The sequence below is a fragment of the Acanthopagrus latus genome, chromosome 8 (assembly GCF_904848185.1).
Source record: "Acanthopagrus latus isolate v.2019 chromosome 8, fAcaLat1.1, whole genome shotgun sequence".
NCBI classification, from domain to species: Eukaryota; Metazoa; Chordata; class Actinopteri; order Spariformes; family Sparidae; genus Acanthopagrus; species Acanthopagrus latus.
In genome coordinates this window covers 29,278,643-29,293,211 of record NC_051046.1, presented here as the reverse complement: position 1 = coordinate 29,293,211, position 14,569 = coordinate 29,278,643, and the positions used below count along the sequence as shown (strand labels likewise).

General features: G+C 38.5%; 1 protein-coding gene across 2 annotated transcripts; it reads left to right on the top strand.

Annotated features, from left to right (window-relative positions):
* The first annotated feature begins 3,197 nt into the window (after positions 1-3,197).
* On the top strand, positions 3,198-11,751 carry LOC119024663 (spexin prohormone 2-like). Of its 2 annotated transcripts, XM_037107651.1 has the most exons (6): positions 3,198-3,217; positions 6,422-6,573; positions 8,559-8,633; positions 8,723-8,771; positions 10,184-10,261; positions 11,285-11,751. In XM_037107651.1, the coding sequence occupies exons 2-6, from the start codon at positions 6,535-6,537 to the stop codon at positions 11,374-11,376; spliced, it is 333 nt and encodes a 110-aa protein (XP_036963546.1). In that variant the 5' UTR covers positions 3,198-3,217; positions 6,422-6,534; the 3' UTR covers positions 11,377-11,751. The 2 variants fall into 2 exon arrangements, with proteins under 2 accessions (XP_036963546.1, XP_036963545.1); XM_037107650.1 differs by lacking the exons at positions 3,198-3,217; positions 6,422-6,573 and having other exon boundaries at positions 8,503-8,633.
* Positions 11,752-14,569: the final 2,818 nt, after the last annotated feature.

Here is a 14,569-nt window from a genome sequence, read left to right as displayed (position 1 = left end):
CCCTCCACCATTCGAGGGCATTTGTTTCTCCATCTTATCTCTTCTTGGAGGTACTTTGCCATTTCAGTGTGTGCTCGCTGCTCTGGCGTTGCAACAACGGGAGGCATGACTGTGCCAAGAAGACTGCTCAGTGTTTTTTTTGTGTTTGGTCGGCTGCATCCTCCTCATCTGTTGAGGCCGCTTGGACTCTCACAGGTGGTCTGGGGGTGTCCCTCTTCCAGAACAGCACCATCTCATCCTCCAGCTGGCATCTGATATAGTCCAGGTCAGCTGCACTCATGTGACTGGCTCTGTACTGCGGGTCAAGGAGGGTAGCTGTACGCATGAACCGGATGGTCTTGTCGCTGTCGTATCTGTTGTCGAGCTGCTCCAGGATTGTTCCTTTAATGTCTGCCGTCAGTTTGACATGAGCGTCTTTCTCCTTGAGGGTATCTGTCATCAGGTGCAGCAGAGGCAGCAACGATGAGATGGTGACGTCACGCTCACTTGACATAATGTCTGTAAATTCAGAGACAGACTTCAGTCCCTCTTTGATAGCCTCCAGCACGCTTACATCGTGCCAGCTTATGGTTGGCAATGTGCACCAGCTCCTGTCGTTGGCAAAAACCCTTGTGATGTGAGGCAGCGGGGCCAGGATCCTGTCTGTCATGGCGTACTTGCTGCCCCAGCGTGTTGCACAGCCCTATTTTACAAGGGAAAATATAACGGTGGGTAATGGTTATAAGCGCAATAGCGGTATTGATACTTTCTAAATGCTCTGTTCTCTGTGCAAAAATAATTTTTGTATAATCATCAAAATAGCCTATTATTGGTTATTTATTTACATTACCCTATTTTTTTCTTTTTTGAGTGACAACACTCCAAGCTGGCCAGCAAATGGTGTATGATTTTTAACAGAAAAACACCAGATTGAAACAGATTTGGCTATCGCTTTATGTGTTTATTGTGGAATAAGGGCTATGTACGTAGGCTAGTGCAGGAGCCACAATTTGGTTACTTTTGTTTGTATTTGTATTTCTTAGGCTATATTTTACTTACAGTTATCAGAGAAAGTGGTTTCTTTATCCCTCGTTGCTCTTGTTCTTGTCCTGAGTTGCTGCCGCCTTTGCCAGCTGTGTGAAAAGGCTCCGTTTATTTGGCAACACACACTGAAAGGCCGGTCTGTTTTGGCTTTTTCTTTATTCAAGGCATTGTTGACCGCCAAATTCAAATTATGCCCGAAAGAGCTGATCCATGGCCACTTCAGATCACGAACAGCTGCAACGATATTGGCTCCGTTTAGCATTCCTTTTTGGCACCAAATTGCTATCGTTCATGTTAGCACCAGGCGAGGGTTGTTTTTTTTTTTTGCTTTTAGCTGACGCCCGCCCTCTCAGGCAATTGGATCGCCTATCCGCAATCGACAGTGGCCACAATCGAATTATCTGAAGACAGGGCAGATTTCACATCCCTAATGTTAAAATAATTCTAGATAATTTAGAACTGGTACAAGAGGAACATTCACAGAGCAACACGCAGGTCTGTTACAAAGTGAAGACTCAATATGTGAAGAGAAAAGCATGGTATTTATCCCTCTCTGTGGGTGTGCTTTTCACTACAATAGTTCCTCATTTATGACCTGCACTTAAAGGGATACTTCACAGAGAAGGAAGTTATAAGCTCCAGTGGTCACTTAATACCAGACACAGCTAATAAAACAGCCTAAAACAAGGTCACAAGTTACATGTCATGTTAAACAGCTACATTGAACATTCCTGTGTAAGACTTCAGTTCACATCTCTGTTCTAAGTGCAACATTTCCATCACACCTAATACTTAGACTTTTCATTGAAAAAATTGTCTGCTGAATGTTGACCTCAGTGTTTGACCTTGTTATTTCAAAAAGCCTGGCTACTGCCCTGTTTACTTCCTCAAATTTGCCATTCATTATGTCAGTCAATTGGTCAAATCTATCCTTCCATGGGTTACAGACACCATCTAGCCTGCATGTCTCAATGTTTGGTTGTTCTACGCATCCAAATGCACTTACGTCTAAAGAGAGACCACAAAGTTTATTTCAAGTGGATAGTCCTGGTGTCCTGTCTAATACAAGTGGGGGCTATATGTATGTGTGTATTGCCATTATGATATGGGTCATCTAACTCGTCTGTTAAAACGAGAATTATCGTGCTGTAGACACACCAGAGGAATGCACACATTCACCACCACCGAGACACCTGGGAAGTGATGGTTGAATATCACTGATTGTGGTGTGACTTTCTAGCTCAGGAGGTAGAATCAATGATATATCTGGTAGCGTACAATCAAATGGTGTGCTGGACTTATGGCTTACATAGAAAATGTCATTGTCGGACCCTTCATGTTTTACATCGCTTGTGTGTGAAGAGGTGACCATATACACTGTGGGTGCTATGATCTCATCACAACATGTTGTATTTGACTTCAGGGGCTCATGCACCACCTCATTCATTTATTTCTGGAGAGCGTTGAGAGCACACACTGTTTCATCCTCTTCTCTCAGAGGGAAGAGGGTCTGACTTCTGAGGAAGGCCTGATGACTGAAATACACTTTTCACCACCCAAAGACAACGTAATAAGTTAGAAAAAACAAACAAACAAAACAGACATCCTGATAACACATGCACTATGGCCTATTCAGTCAGGTTAATAGAAATGGGCGGCTGTGGCTCAGGGGAAGAGCCAGCGTCTTTTTATCAGAAGGCCGCTGGTTTGATTTCCCTGGTCTTCATGTCGAAGTGTCCTTGAGCAAGATTCTTCTGTGGCAGCCACTGCAGTCAGTGTATGAATGTATGTACTGATTATTTCAAGTCGCTTTGGACAAAAGCGTTTGCTAAATGTAAATGTGAATATTTGTTACATACTCTTTGTCATTGGCAGTTTGAATTGTCTTCTGTCCCTTGTGCTTTTTTGGCAATGGCGACTGGGTTCCAGGGGCTTTAAGATAACCAGGTCTTCTGAATTGTAATTTTGGGTCTTGGAAACCTATTCAGATATGCAGAGGAGTTAGTTAGTATGGTCATAATCAACAGATGTTGATTACTTCTAGTTAAGTATAAAACTAAACAGTGTTTTAGCATCTGCATCTTTTTGCCTCTCATCAACAGCTGTCAATGCCTTTTCATAGGGTGAAGATGATACTTTCTGTGGCTGTTCTGATGTATATGAAGATGCATTCAGAGGCCTACACCTTTGCATGGTAATAAAAAAGGGTTAAAAACAATTTAAATAATGTAATAACACATTGAAAATACAGCTTGATATGTTTAAACATACAAGTAACATAAATAACTAAATAAAATTCACTACACACTCTGTATGTAGATGTGATTGCAGAACTAAAAGTAAAGAGTAAAATCAAGCATAATATAAAGCAAGGATGGCCTGTAAGAAGAAATCCTGCATAGAGATACTGAGCATATAGTCTAACAATCCAAAGCTCTGTTGGAAGAAGCTGGATAGCCATGGCTAATGGAACAAACAGTGTCCAATTTCGATGAAGGACCTGAAAAGATTATCTGACTGGGATGAACCAAAAAATGCTAGTTTTACTAAACAAAATTCTAAGGTGGTTATTCACAAACTAAAATGAAGAAAGCAGCAGAAATGGAGTCTTGAACAGGTATATTACAGGCTTGCATTTGTTTTTGTGTCCCTATAAGTCTCTGTTTAACAAGATTTTAGACTCTTATTCCCGAAGACTGGGTGCTTGATTTAATTTGTGCCACTATATAAGAGGAAAGGTGACATCAGAGAGTGTAATAATTACAGAAACATCACATGTTTGATTTGTTTGAGTAAACTGTTTGCAATTGAATTGAATGCAAGGTAATGGCCGAATAATTCTATCCTGAGAGTTACTCAGAAACAAAATTCTGTTTTGTTCATCATTGACTTTAATGAAGCATTAGATGCAGTTTGAAGGGATGCACTCTAATGTAAACTGTAAAAATGTTTTAATATATATTAATATATATGTAATATATAATATATTATATATTAATAGTACATTTTTTGATGTAAATCTGAGGTTTTTTTGCAAGCAGGGGTTCGACAGGATGAAGATGTATCGCCATCGTTGCGTGCGTTGTTTATCAATGATCTAGCGAAAAATACTACAGAATGAGTGTAAGCCTATTAATTCTTTGGCAACTCTGCAATATACTGTACCTATGACTGTATCCAGCTCATACTACTGACGTATGCAGATGCTACAACTATCATCTCTACAGCAAAGGAAGGGCAGCAGAAAGCTTAGATCATATGTAAGATTTATGTTAGACATGGAAACCAACAATTGATAGTGATAAAAACCAAACTTACAGTTTTTTGTCATAGTGTGAAATCTCTTAAGTATATTTTGAATCAAAAGGAAAATCTCAAATAGCATGGTATATGGGGAGCTGAGAGGTACTCTGTGTTTTGGTTAAAAAGACAATGATTGTATACTGATGGAAGCAGTTAGAAGGTCAAGAAAGTAAAATCATTTGAATAATTTAATGTTTGCTCAGCCTGCATAAGAGACTACCTACAGAGACTACCTGTAAAACTCTCCACATTCACTGTTTACACATACAACAACCCAATGACTTATGTCATTATTACAATAAAGCTCAATGCTGTCCGCCATCGGTGGTTCAACATCTCACAAAGTTTGGAAAGTCCAATGTGGATGCAAACACACTGTCTCACCTCCTGTTGGATATGAATGCAGAGGAAATGGCTTGCACAGAAGAGCTTTAGATGTGTCAGACAACGAATTGACAGATGAAATATTCAAAACAGTGTTTTGTTTTTTGTTTTGTTTTTTTCAAACGTGGAGCCACCAAAAAGCAGCTTCCGGGGCAGAGCAGGTTAAAATGATGCCTTCACTGCCCGACATATGAGCAAAAGAAGTAAATCCTCCGTTTCAGATACAGGACACTAGTTCTGAAACCACTACACAATGAGATGGGCTATGCTCACACAAAAAGAGTGCCACACCTGGCTAGGGAGGGTTCTACTGGTCCGTTATTTCATAAGAAATAGAGAACTGTGTCACACTTAAGTGTCTATGCAACAAATCCAAAGAGCCAGCAACACACGTCTGCACAAAGCCCAAGGAATACTAAAAAACAACACCCACCCAGCCACAGTCTGTTCACCCTGCTGCCATCTGACAAAAGATAGAGAAGTATCCACTGCCATACCACCAGACTGCAGAGCATGTTCTTTCTTCAGGCTCCTGAACTCATCTTCTAAACGCCATTATCCATAATAGGTCTCAAGGTTATTTTGATTTTCAGCTCCTGTTTTATTAATCTCTGGTTAAATATCTGGATGATGAAAGTTATGAACATACTCTAGTGGTTGTCGATCATTTCATTAGATCTGCTCAGTCATAGATTACGAGCCATAAAACAGATGCTGAGCTCATTTTCACTGAGTTCATACCCAGATTTAGATATCGGTTCAAACTACATTATAACTAGGGTGGTGAATTTGAGAGCAATCTGTAAACATGGCAGCTGCTGGAGTAGGTCACTCTAGAATACCAACATACTAACCACAAGACAATCCAGCTGAGTGGTTGAATTGCACCAGACTCATAGCAAGAAACTGCAATGGAGGATCATTATATTGTACAAGCATACAACCATACCATACTTCCTCCTCTATGTCTGTCATCCATATCTCCCAGTGGAATCTCCCAGTTACATTTTGGGTTAGTTGGAGACAAAGAATCATGCTCACCTAGAGAGTGTGCATAAAAAAAATAGCCCAAAAAATGCCAGAAACCTGCGGCATTGACAGTGAAAATAGTTAAAATGCAATGCAAGGTGGAAAAATGAAACACTGCAACCAGGAGACAGGGTTCTGGTCAGAAACAGCTGAACGTGAAGTACCGGGCAAATTAAGGTCATACTGGGAGAGGACCACTTACATTGTCTTTGATTTTACATTTTCTTTCTTGTTTTCATTTTTCTCTAAAGATCATTCAAAGTAGTGCATAGGTAGAAAACTTTCCTCTAGGGCCCACTAACAGCTAAATCCATCCATGTAGACACATCTATTTATATTGCTTCATATCTATAGATAATGTGTTATTAAATCCAGTTCATTAAAATGCATGGTAGTTGATAATTAAGGCTGTTAAGTCTTATGAAGGTGAATCAGTGATGCTCAGAGCTTTCAGAAATGAGGTCATTTCCCTGATATTGGCAAACCAATAATGGAATTTAAAAAAAAAAAAACAGCAGCACCATAAAATATCTCTGTTTCTTACTCACTTGGACAACATCACATACACAAACACAAATCACACCACTTGTACTTGAACCACCCAGCAGGTCCATGCTATTGATGTTCCTCACTGCAGATCACGGTTGTGACGTCTGCTTGTGTTTTTGTGCTGTTTTTTTAGCCTCTAGTAAACAGGAGTCCTGCCGGGCCTCACGGGGTGCAGGATCGAACCTGTTACTGCTGCAGATAGGAGATATAAGCAGCCTGGAACATTGGTCTGAATCATACACACACATGCTGACTGGACCGACTGTGCTCACTGCAGTAGATATGGTGAGTGGAAACAAGTGCATGTTTTCAGTGTTGTTTTAAAATGAAATCTGTTGTTTTTTTGTTTTTTTTTTTAATTTTGATATGTCTGCTTTTTCCTACTTTTATTGTTGTTTTATGTGTCATTTTAATGAATAATTCCACAATCTACATTTGAAATGTATTTGTATTTGTTTGATTTAATTTGTGTAAAAGTGTCCAATTTACTGAAGATAAATCGAGTCATGTATTTATTTGTTCATATAACTTCAGTTTTAAATACTCAAGACACAATAATTACATTTAAAATGATTTAATTTACTTGTATACAAATGCTCATTCTGTAATGAGCATTAACTAAATCTTAAATTGTTCAGATATTACACCCAAATATGTATTTATCATTTACATATGATACTAATTGAAAAATGACTTTTTTTCACACACAGAGTACAGCTACCGGGTCTTTACAAAACCATCATTATGACAGCACCAACACTGTTCTTATTTTATACTGTACATTTTTAAATTTGAACAGACATCAACATTATCAAATACAAATGACAGTATAACAGATACAAAATCAAATCAAAGCTAAAAAAGTAATTTTTTTAACAGGCATATAAAAGACTCTAATAGTTGTGTTGTCCACAGATTCAGAGTTATTTGCTCTTTTGAAATACCAGGAATATAGAAACACCAGGAGTTTGTCTGAGACTCCCCCTGATCGCTCATCCACTAGTCCTCATACAGCAGACACGCAGCATTTCCTTGTGGTAGCAAAAAGTACTTTGTTTTATTAGTTTACATAATAAAACACTATGTAGTGAATTTATTTGGGCATATAATTTTGACCCTTGAATAAAACTGCAAACAGCAAAAGTAGTGCACTGTACTGTATAAAGAGAGATCTGGGACACAGCCCTGTAGTTTATCAAAGTCTTTATCTTAGTCAAATGCACACGCCACGTAATGATCCTTTATGTGTGTTCAGTTTTGTTCAAGCTGTTTTAGAGAGATCTAAAAACCAGGAGATACCCTGTGATCAGCACAGCTTTTCTCCTGGTGCAGCAGGTGCAGGGTAAACCAAAGTGGACCAAATCAAAAAAATCAATATTCTACCACACTCAAGGATAAAAAGATTTTATTTTATTAAGAAATACATTTTAGAGGCTGTGGTTTGTGCAGCTACTGAACAACATTGTGTTATACTGACAAGTGGGGTAAAACTTACAATAACCATCATTACTAAATGGTAAATTTATAGTTGATTAACAGTTTCGTCATTGTTAACAATGAAATCTATATAAACCATTTATTATTTTTTTCATTGTTAGGTCAGTCATCAGTGGCAACTTGATAATGGCCATCAAATTAATGTTTATAGATGAACTACACATACAGCACAGTATTAATGAAACATTTAAAAAAGTGTTAAAAACATCAGTTACAACTTAAAGATAGAAGTGATAGATGAAGTGCTTATAAAGTAAGGTTTGTTAACAATAAAGTTACCCAAGATTTTGCCTGTGTGTAAAAACTGGATGTCAGACACTAAAATGCAGCTACTCAATATAATATTCAATACATTTTGTCAATACATTTGTCCAAAGTGACTTCCAGTGTATCCACTTACACCATGTGGGAGCTAGATATCATCCATAGTTGGTAATAAATCCCTTTTAAACACATACCTTATAGTATTTTCACTGCTGCATATGTGCTTAAATTTTGTTCTTTTTTTGTTCTTTTTTTTTGATATGAAATATAAATAAAGTGCTAACAAGGAGAGTTGAGGAGAAATGCAGTAGCCCCATTCACACTGCCCTTTGAGTGCGGGGATCCTGAGCTGGCTCTGATTGGCTGGCTCTGATTGGCTGGCTCTGATTGGCTGGCTCTGATTGGCTGGCTCTGATTGGCTGGCACCTCCACAGGAGCCAGGACAGAGAATGAGTGAAATGAGCAACCAAAGAGTAAATTGTTTATGTTTTTGCATATTCTTGTTCCAGAGGATAAAAGCCACAGTTTTCTGGACATGTACTTTAGTCGTCTCCCTGTTTGCCGACTCCTATCATACACAGAAGGTAAATTAAAACTACCACTCACTTTTCCATTGATTCACTGTATGACAACCACTTACCAAAGCAAATTATTGTTGTCTCTTTCCCTTTAGCTAAACATCCACTGGGGTCCTCAGTCCATGATGTACTTGAAGGGAAAATGTGAGTTTGACCATAAAAGGGACTTCCCACTATCACTTTCATTAAAAACAGAAGAAGTGAACTCAATTAATGTGGATCAATCAATCATGTATACATTTATCATCCTTCATACAGTCAAATTTCAAAATCTTATCTAAATATATTGGTTTGTATTTATAATTATGAAGGATACTTATGTTGTTGGTTGCAGTGTAGTTTAACACTGCTGTTAAACCACTGAGAAGTGTTACATTAAGCCCTAGTTAGTTTAGATTTAACCTCTTGGCCTTACACTTTTTCTCTAAATGCATTTACTAAATGTAAATAATCTAATGGTCCACTTAGCTTTACCTGAGCTCTCATGTCCATCTTACAGCCTTCTTCAGAGGACCAGGTGACCTAATCACATAACCCGATATGTACCTTTTTTCAAATTGTTTTCCAAACTGAATGTACTGAAGATTTGTTAATGCTCATTGATGCATAAACTGAGTAAATGTATGTCAGTCATTTCATCCACATTTTCCACAAACTTCAGCTTGAAGTAAATTTGTCAACTTTGTGATCTCCCCAAGAAGTTCTGTGAACTTAAACCAGGTTTAACAAGTGTGAAAGTGATTAATTCTATAGTGAGCAGCAGCCTTGGTGCATCAGGTCGACACAGTGCCAGTCACAGAGTGAACTTTTCACTGTTAGTGTTTGCTTATCTGACAAAGTGTATGATCATACATCTAATGAAAACAATATTTATACCAGCTGATCTGACAGTTTATTTGAAAAGGTATGAATGTATGTATTTAGTCATAATGTGTTTCCCCAAGTCACTGGTATAGTTTAGTTTATTGTTAGATGGCTGAAACAGTACTTTGGCTGTTCCAGTATGTTTTCATCTTTTTTCATTTTTATTTCTTTCCACAGTGTAGTGTGCACTGTTTCACATGTTTCAGCCACATGTTTACAGGTTCTCTGCCACATTGTTATATGAGGCTGTCAAACATGTTTCCAGTATGGTAGAAAATCTACCCAGACACACACACACACACACACACACACACACACACACACACACACACACACACACACACACACACACACACACACACACACACACACACACACACACACACACACAATATTTCTGAGCCTGTGCTATGACCTCATTAATATTGTAAATGTTAAAATTCTGAATTTGCTAAAAGTACATGGTGCCCCTTTATATTATATATGCGAACATGAAATCTAATGTGTCAGTGTAATAGGGTGTGGTGCAGATAGAGGCCTTTTTCTTGCATACATGCTTCTGAAGAAAAATTCTGTTAGTCTGTTCAATTTCTAACATTTAACAAAGATTTTAGTATCAACTGATAAATTCTTCTTCCATTCACCAAAATTGTAACTATCAGTTTAACCCTGTTTTCTGCTGTTGTCTTTAGATGGCAGGAGGTTTGTATCAGAGGATGACAGACATGTGTTGAAGCAGAGTCTGCAGGGCTGGTATGCAGTGCTCAGAGGTACAGTAAGACCAACTCTCAGTCTGTCACCAAACTACAGCACTGACAGCTGTTGAGTCCGAGTGCTCTCACCAGCAGCGGGCAGCTGTTTTCAGTGAAAATCTCAGATAAACCTACTGTACAACACATGCTCAGGAGTAAACAGCACACAGATTCAGTTGGAGACTAGTTGGCAGACACAATGGAGCATATAGCAACTAAAGAGACAGTCGTTATTGTTCTTGTGTCTGTCAGTTGTTTAAACAGACAGCTGTTTGCTAGATTGTTTATACAACTGCTTGTTTTGAAGTAATTCTGTGATTTAAGAAAAATGCACATATTGACATCAGTGGATCAATTCTTCAGGAGGAATTCAAAATTTAAGGGCATAATTTACTGTGAAAATTCAAAAAAAAAAAAAAAAAAAACATACTTAAAAAGTGACCATGTGTGAAAAATGTGACAATGTTTCAGTCTTTGGGCCGTATTGAGACATAACAGACAAACAATGGCAAGCAAAGGCCAATCAGGCAGAACAATGCAGAGAGGGTTTTCCAGTAGCTCATCGGTTATTGGGTGACAGGTTAACTAACACTAAATACACTAGAAACTACTTTAAGTTTCTTCAACTGCATAATAGACACATTATGCAGTTGAAGAAACTTAAAGTACAGTAGTATTTAGTGTAAAGGTTAGTGGACAATGCATTTCCTGCAACACAAGACTGGTCACAAATATATTTAATGTGGACCTTTCAGGAATGATCAAAACCAATTAAGTATACAATATGTAAAATATGATTATCCACACACACACTCTAACGAGAATAGATTTTATTGATGCAATGTTTCAACCACAAGGTCTTTGTCAGGAAAACATGTTGGACAGAAAAATAAACACACTTAGGAGCTTGCAAAGTTCAGTGTGTGGACAGCCTGTTTTTCTCCTTTGTTTACTATATTTTGCACTGCACAATACCCACCTTCTTGTGTGTGTGTGTGTGTGTGTGTGTGTGTGTGTGTGTCTTTGTGTCTGTGTGCACAGGCATTCAGAGACTACAGTTGCAGGAGCTCAGCAAGACTGGTCACTTCATGAGCTCAGAGGAAGTCCTCATCCACTACCTCCAGGAGAGATGAGACATTCAGAGACAGACGGTGTCCATGTGGGAACATAATTAACCTTTCAGTGAGAACATATTCAAAATAACAGACTTCAGTTTAGATCACAACAGTCAGGCTCCCGGCTCTATTGAATGTGACACATGGGCTGCTGCATCCTAACCGGACCATCAGCAAATTATCATGAAAGATCTGCTTGAGTCGTTATAGTATATAAATATTAAAATATTAAATATAAATGTATTTCATAAGTAAATTATGTTTGCCTATTTGTGTTTTTCATGCATTAATTATTATTGGTATATGTACAGATTTCAGCTTGCTGTATATAAAGCAACTGAAAAGGACAAAATGCCCTGAATAAATGATGAAAGATGGTGTTTACATCTTTTTAGCCAACTCTTTCTGGCTGCAGTGTGTGTTTTTAACCACAAGAGGGCAGCAGTCAATAGCATTTCTGATTGTTGGTTCTCACAGGAGAAGGTCATCTAATAAAAGGCATTTGTGATGAAGACAGTGTTGTGAGATAGCAAAGAGGTATCAAAACCTTTATCAGCTGGAACAAATTATTACAGTTATTAACCTGATAAAAACATGTTGTCAATGTTAGACCATACAGGTGCCTATATAAGGTTGTTTTTAAATTTTTGCAAAGTATTTAATTGAAAACAGAAACTTCCATTAAAATGATGCAATTCAAATAGGTGATGTAAAGCCACTTATTCATACCGTTTCTTTGAGAAGTGATGACATTTTCACTATTTCACTATTTCACTTCTTCGCTACTTATTTCATTATAAAATAACAACATATAAAGGCAAATTGATCAAAAACAGTCGGGTCAAACTATGTGTCAAAGTACTTCTATTTTGCATTGTGTAAAATGTTATACTATTTCTTTCTTTAAAAATGATGATATCAATTAAGATGAAAAACTCAATCTGAATTTAAAGAGATCATACAATGCATTTTGGGGTTTTTGCCTTTCCTTTATTGTGTTATGTAGCATTTTGGTGAATGTGAAAAGTCCCCCCCCCCCACACACACACAAAGAAAAAAACAACAACAACAAAAAAAAAGCCTGCTGCCTGAAACATCTGGTTTGGAGTCAAGCCTTAAACTTCAATAACAATAATAATAATGATAATGATAATAATAATGTGTGTCACATGTAATCGATGTTAAGGTTCTTGATGGCTCTGGTGATGTGCTGGGCGCTGGCTCCGTGTCACCTTTAGTAACAAACTTCAGCATTGACCCTGTTATGACAAGAAATCCATCATACAAGCAGATTATTCAGATTTGTGGTGGTGGTGTGTTACCACCATTAAAATAGCCCAAAACTTCTATTGATAGCATAGATTGAGAGGCTTTAATCCTGAGCCAACATACAACCATCAAGTGGTCAATTAACCACTCCTTTTTCAACAGAGGTGAATGTAAATGCAGTTAACAAGACATTCATTAAATGATAATCACATCAGCTGGAAAATGTAATCTCCAGCTGATATGATTATCATTTATTGAATGATTATCATTTATTGAATGATAATCACATCAGCTGGAAAATGTAATCTCCAGTCCACATCTAGACAGAATGATCTACTCTTCTGTCTAATGATTAGCAGCTGGGGTGTTTATGCCACAAAGTTATTCTTTTTTTATTTCAACATCATACCCACCTTCAAGTGAAGCATGAGCCTCCTCTTGTTTTGACTTTTTCTTCCTTTTGCTTGCTCCCGATTTATACTGCCGTTTGGAGGCCACCTCTCCACCTGCATTCTAGTGCCTGTCGGCGCATCTGACTGCTGATTGGTCAGTTGCTGTGTGCTGTCAATCATGAGGCACACTCGGGGTGCCAGATTACTCATTTTGTTTTGTTTCCTCACTGCAGTGACGTACATCCTTTGCGCATTTGCAGTGAATGCGTCCCCTTGTGCAAAATGGGGCCCCCCATGGATCGTGGGGCCCTATGGAGGGGTGGTGCTGATTTCTACAGCTCTCATTATTCTGTGATGAATAATTGTAACACATATTACTTAGTTTGCTTCAAATCCAGTGGCGGTTCTAGACCAGTTTTAACAGCGGAGCCAGGTTGGGGCTGGCTTTTTTGTTGGGGGGCACATACAACCAGGGAAAAAAAGACAAATGCCTCAGTTTAAGATTTTAAATTGGGTAGTAAACTTTATTAGACACTTTATTTCCTCCATTCTCTTCAGTACAAAATCACTGAAAAAAATCTGTCATTTTATTATTGATGCAGACTCTTCGTTCAGGGGGGCCACAGGGGGGTCTGGACTCAGAGTCAAGGGGGCACTGGCTCCTGTTGAAAGTTGTGTGAATAAAATTTGTAGCATGGGCTCTTCTTCTTTTGAGAGATTCTGATTGATAACATTTTGGGCTTGTTTGATACAGCCATTAGACTCAGCCACAAACACTACAATGGGAAAGTCTAAAGAGCTCAGCATTAATTTAAACAAGTCAGGAAAGTCACTTTGAGCCATTTCAAAGCAGTTACAGGTCCCAAGATCAACTGTTCAAACAACTGTTTGTATGAATGGATCCCCAAGTCCTGACTTGAACCTCATTGAGAACATGTGGACTGTGCAGAAGAAAGAGGTCTGTGCGAGGAAGCCAACACATTGAACCTAAATGTATTATTGAACCAAACTTATCAAATTTTTCTTTGTGACAATGTAGTATGTGTTCCTCTCATTCCATCAAAGAAAAATTATTGCTGTAAAAATAATTGAACATGTTGTACTTATGGTTTGGTTAAGTTGACACACAAACATAACTTGGATAGGTTTTGCAAAATGTAGCTCGGCGGGTAGAGCAGGTCGACCAGTGATCGGAATGTCCCCGGTTCAAATCCCGGCTCCGGGCAGGGCTGAGCTGCATGTCAAAGTGTCCTTGAGCGAAGTACTGAACCTCACCTTGCTCATCAGTGAGGGCCCTGCGATGAGCTGGCAACTTGTCCAGGGGGTATCCTGCCCTCGTCCTGAGACAAGGCTGGGATTGACTCCAGCAGCAACACCCCGCGACCCCATGGAAAGACATAAGCGGTTTCGGACAATGACATGACATGACAATTTCATAAATGTATTTGCGTGTATGAGTCTGGGATTCCAGTAGGGGGCCCTATAGAGCCAGCCAAACCCACACCCAATGAATGATCAAATTTTTAAGTAGATGTGACCAATGTTCCAAG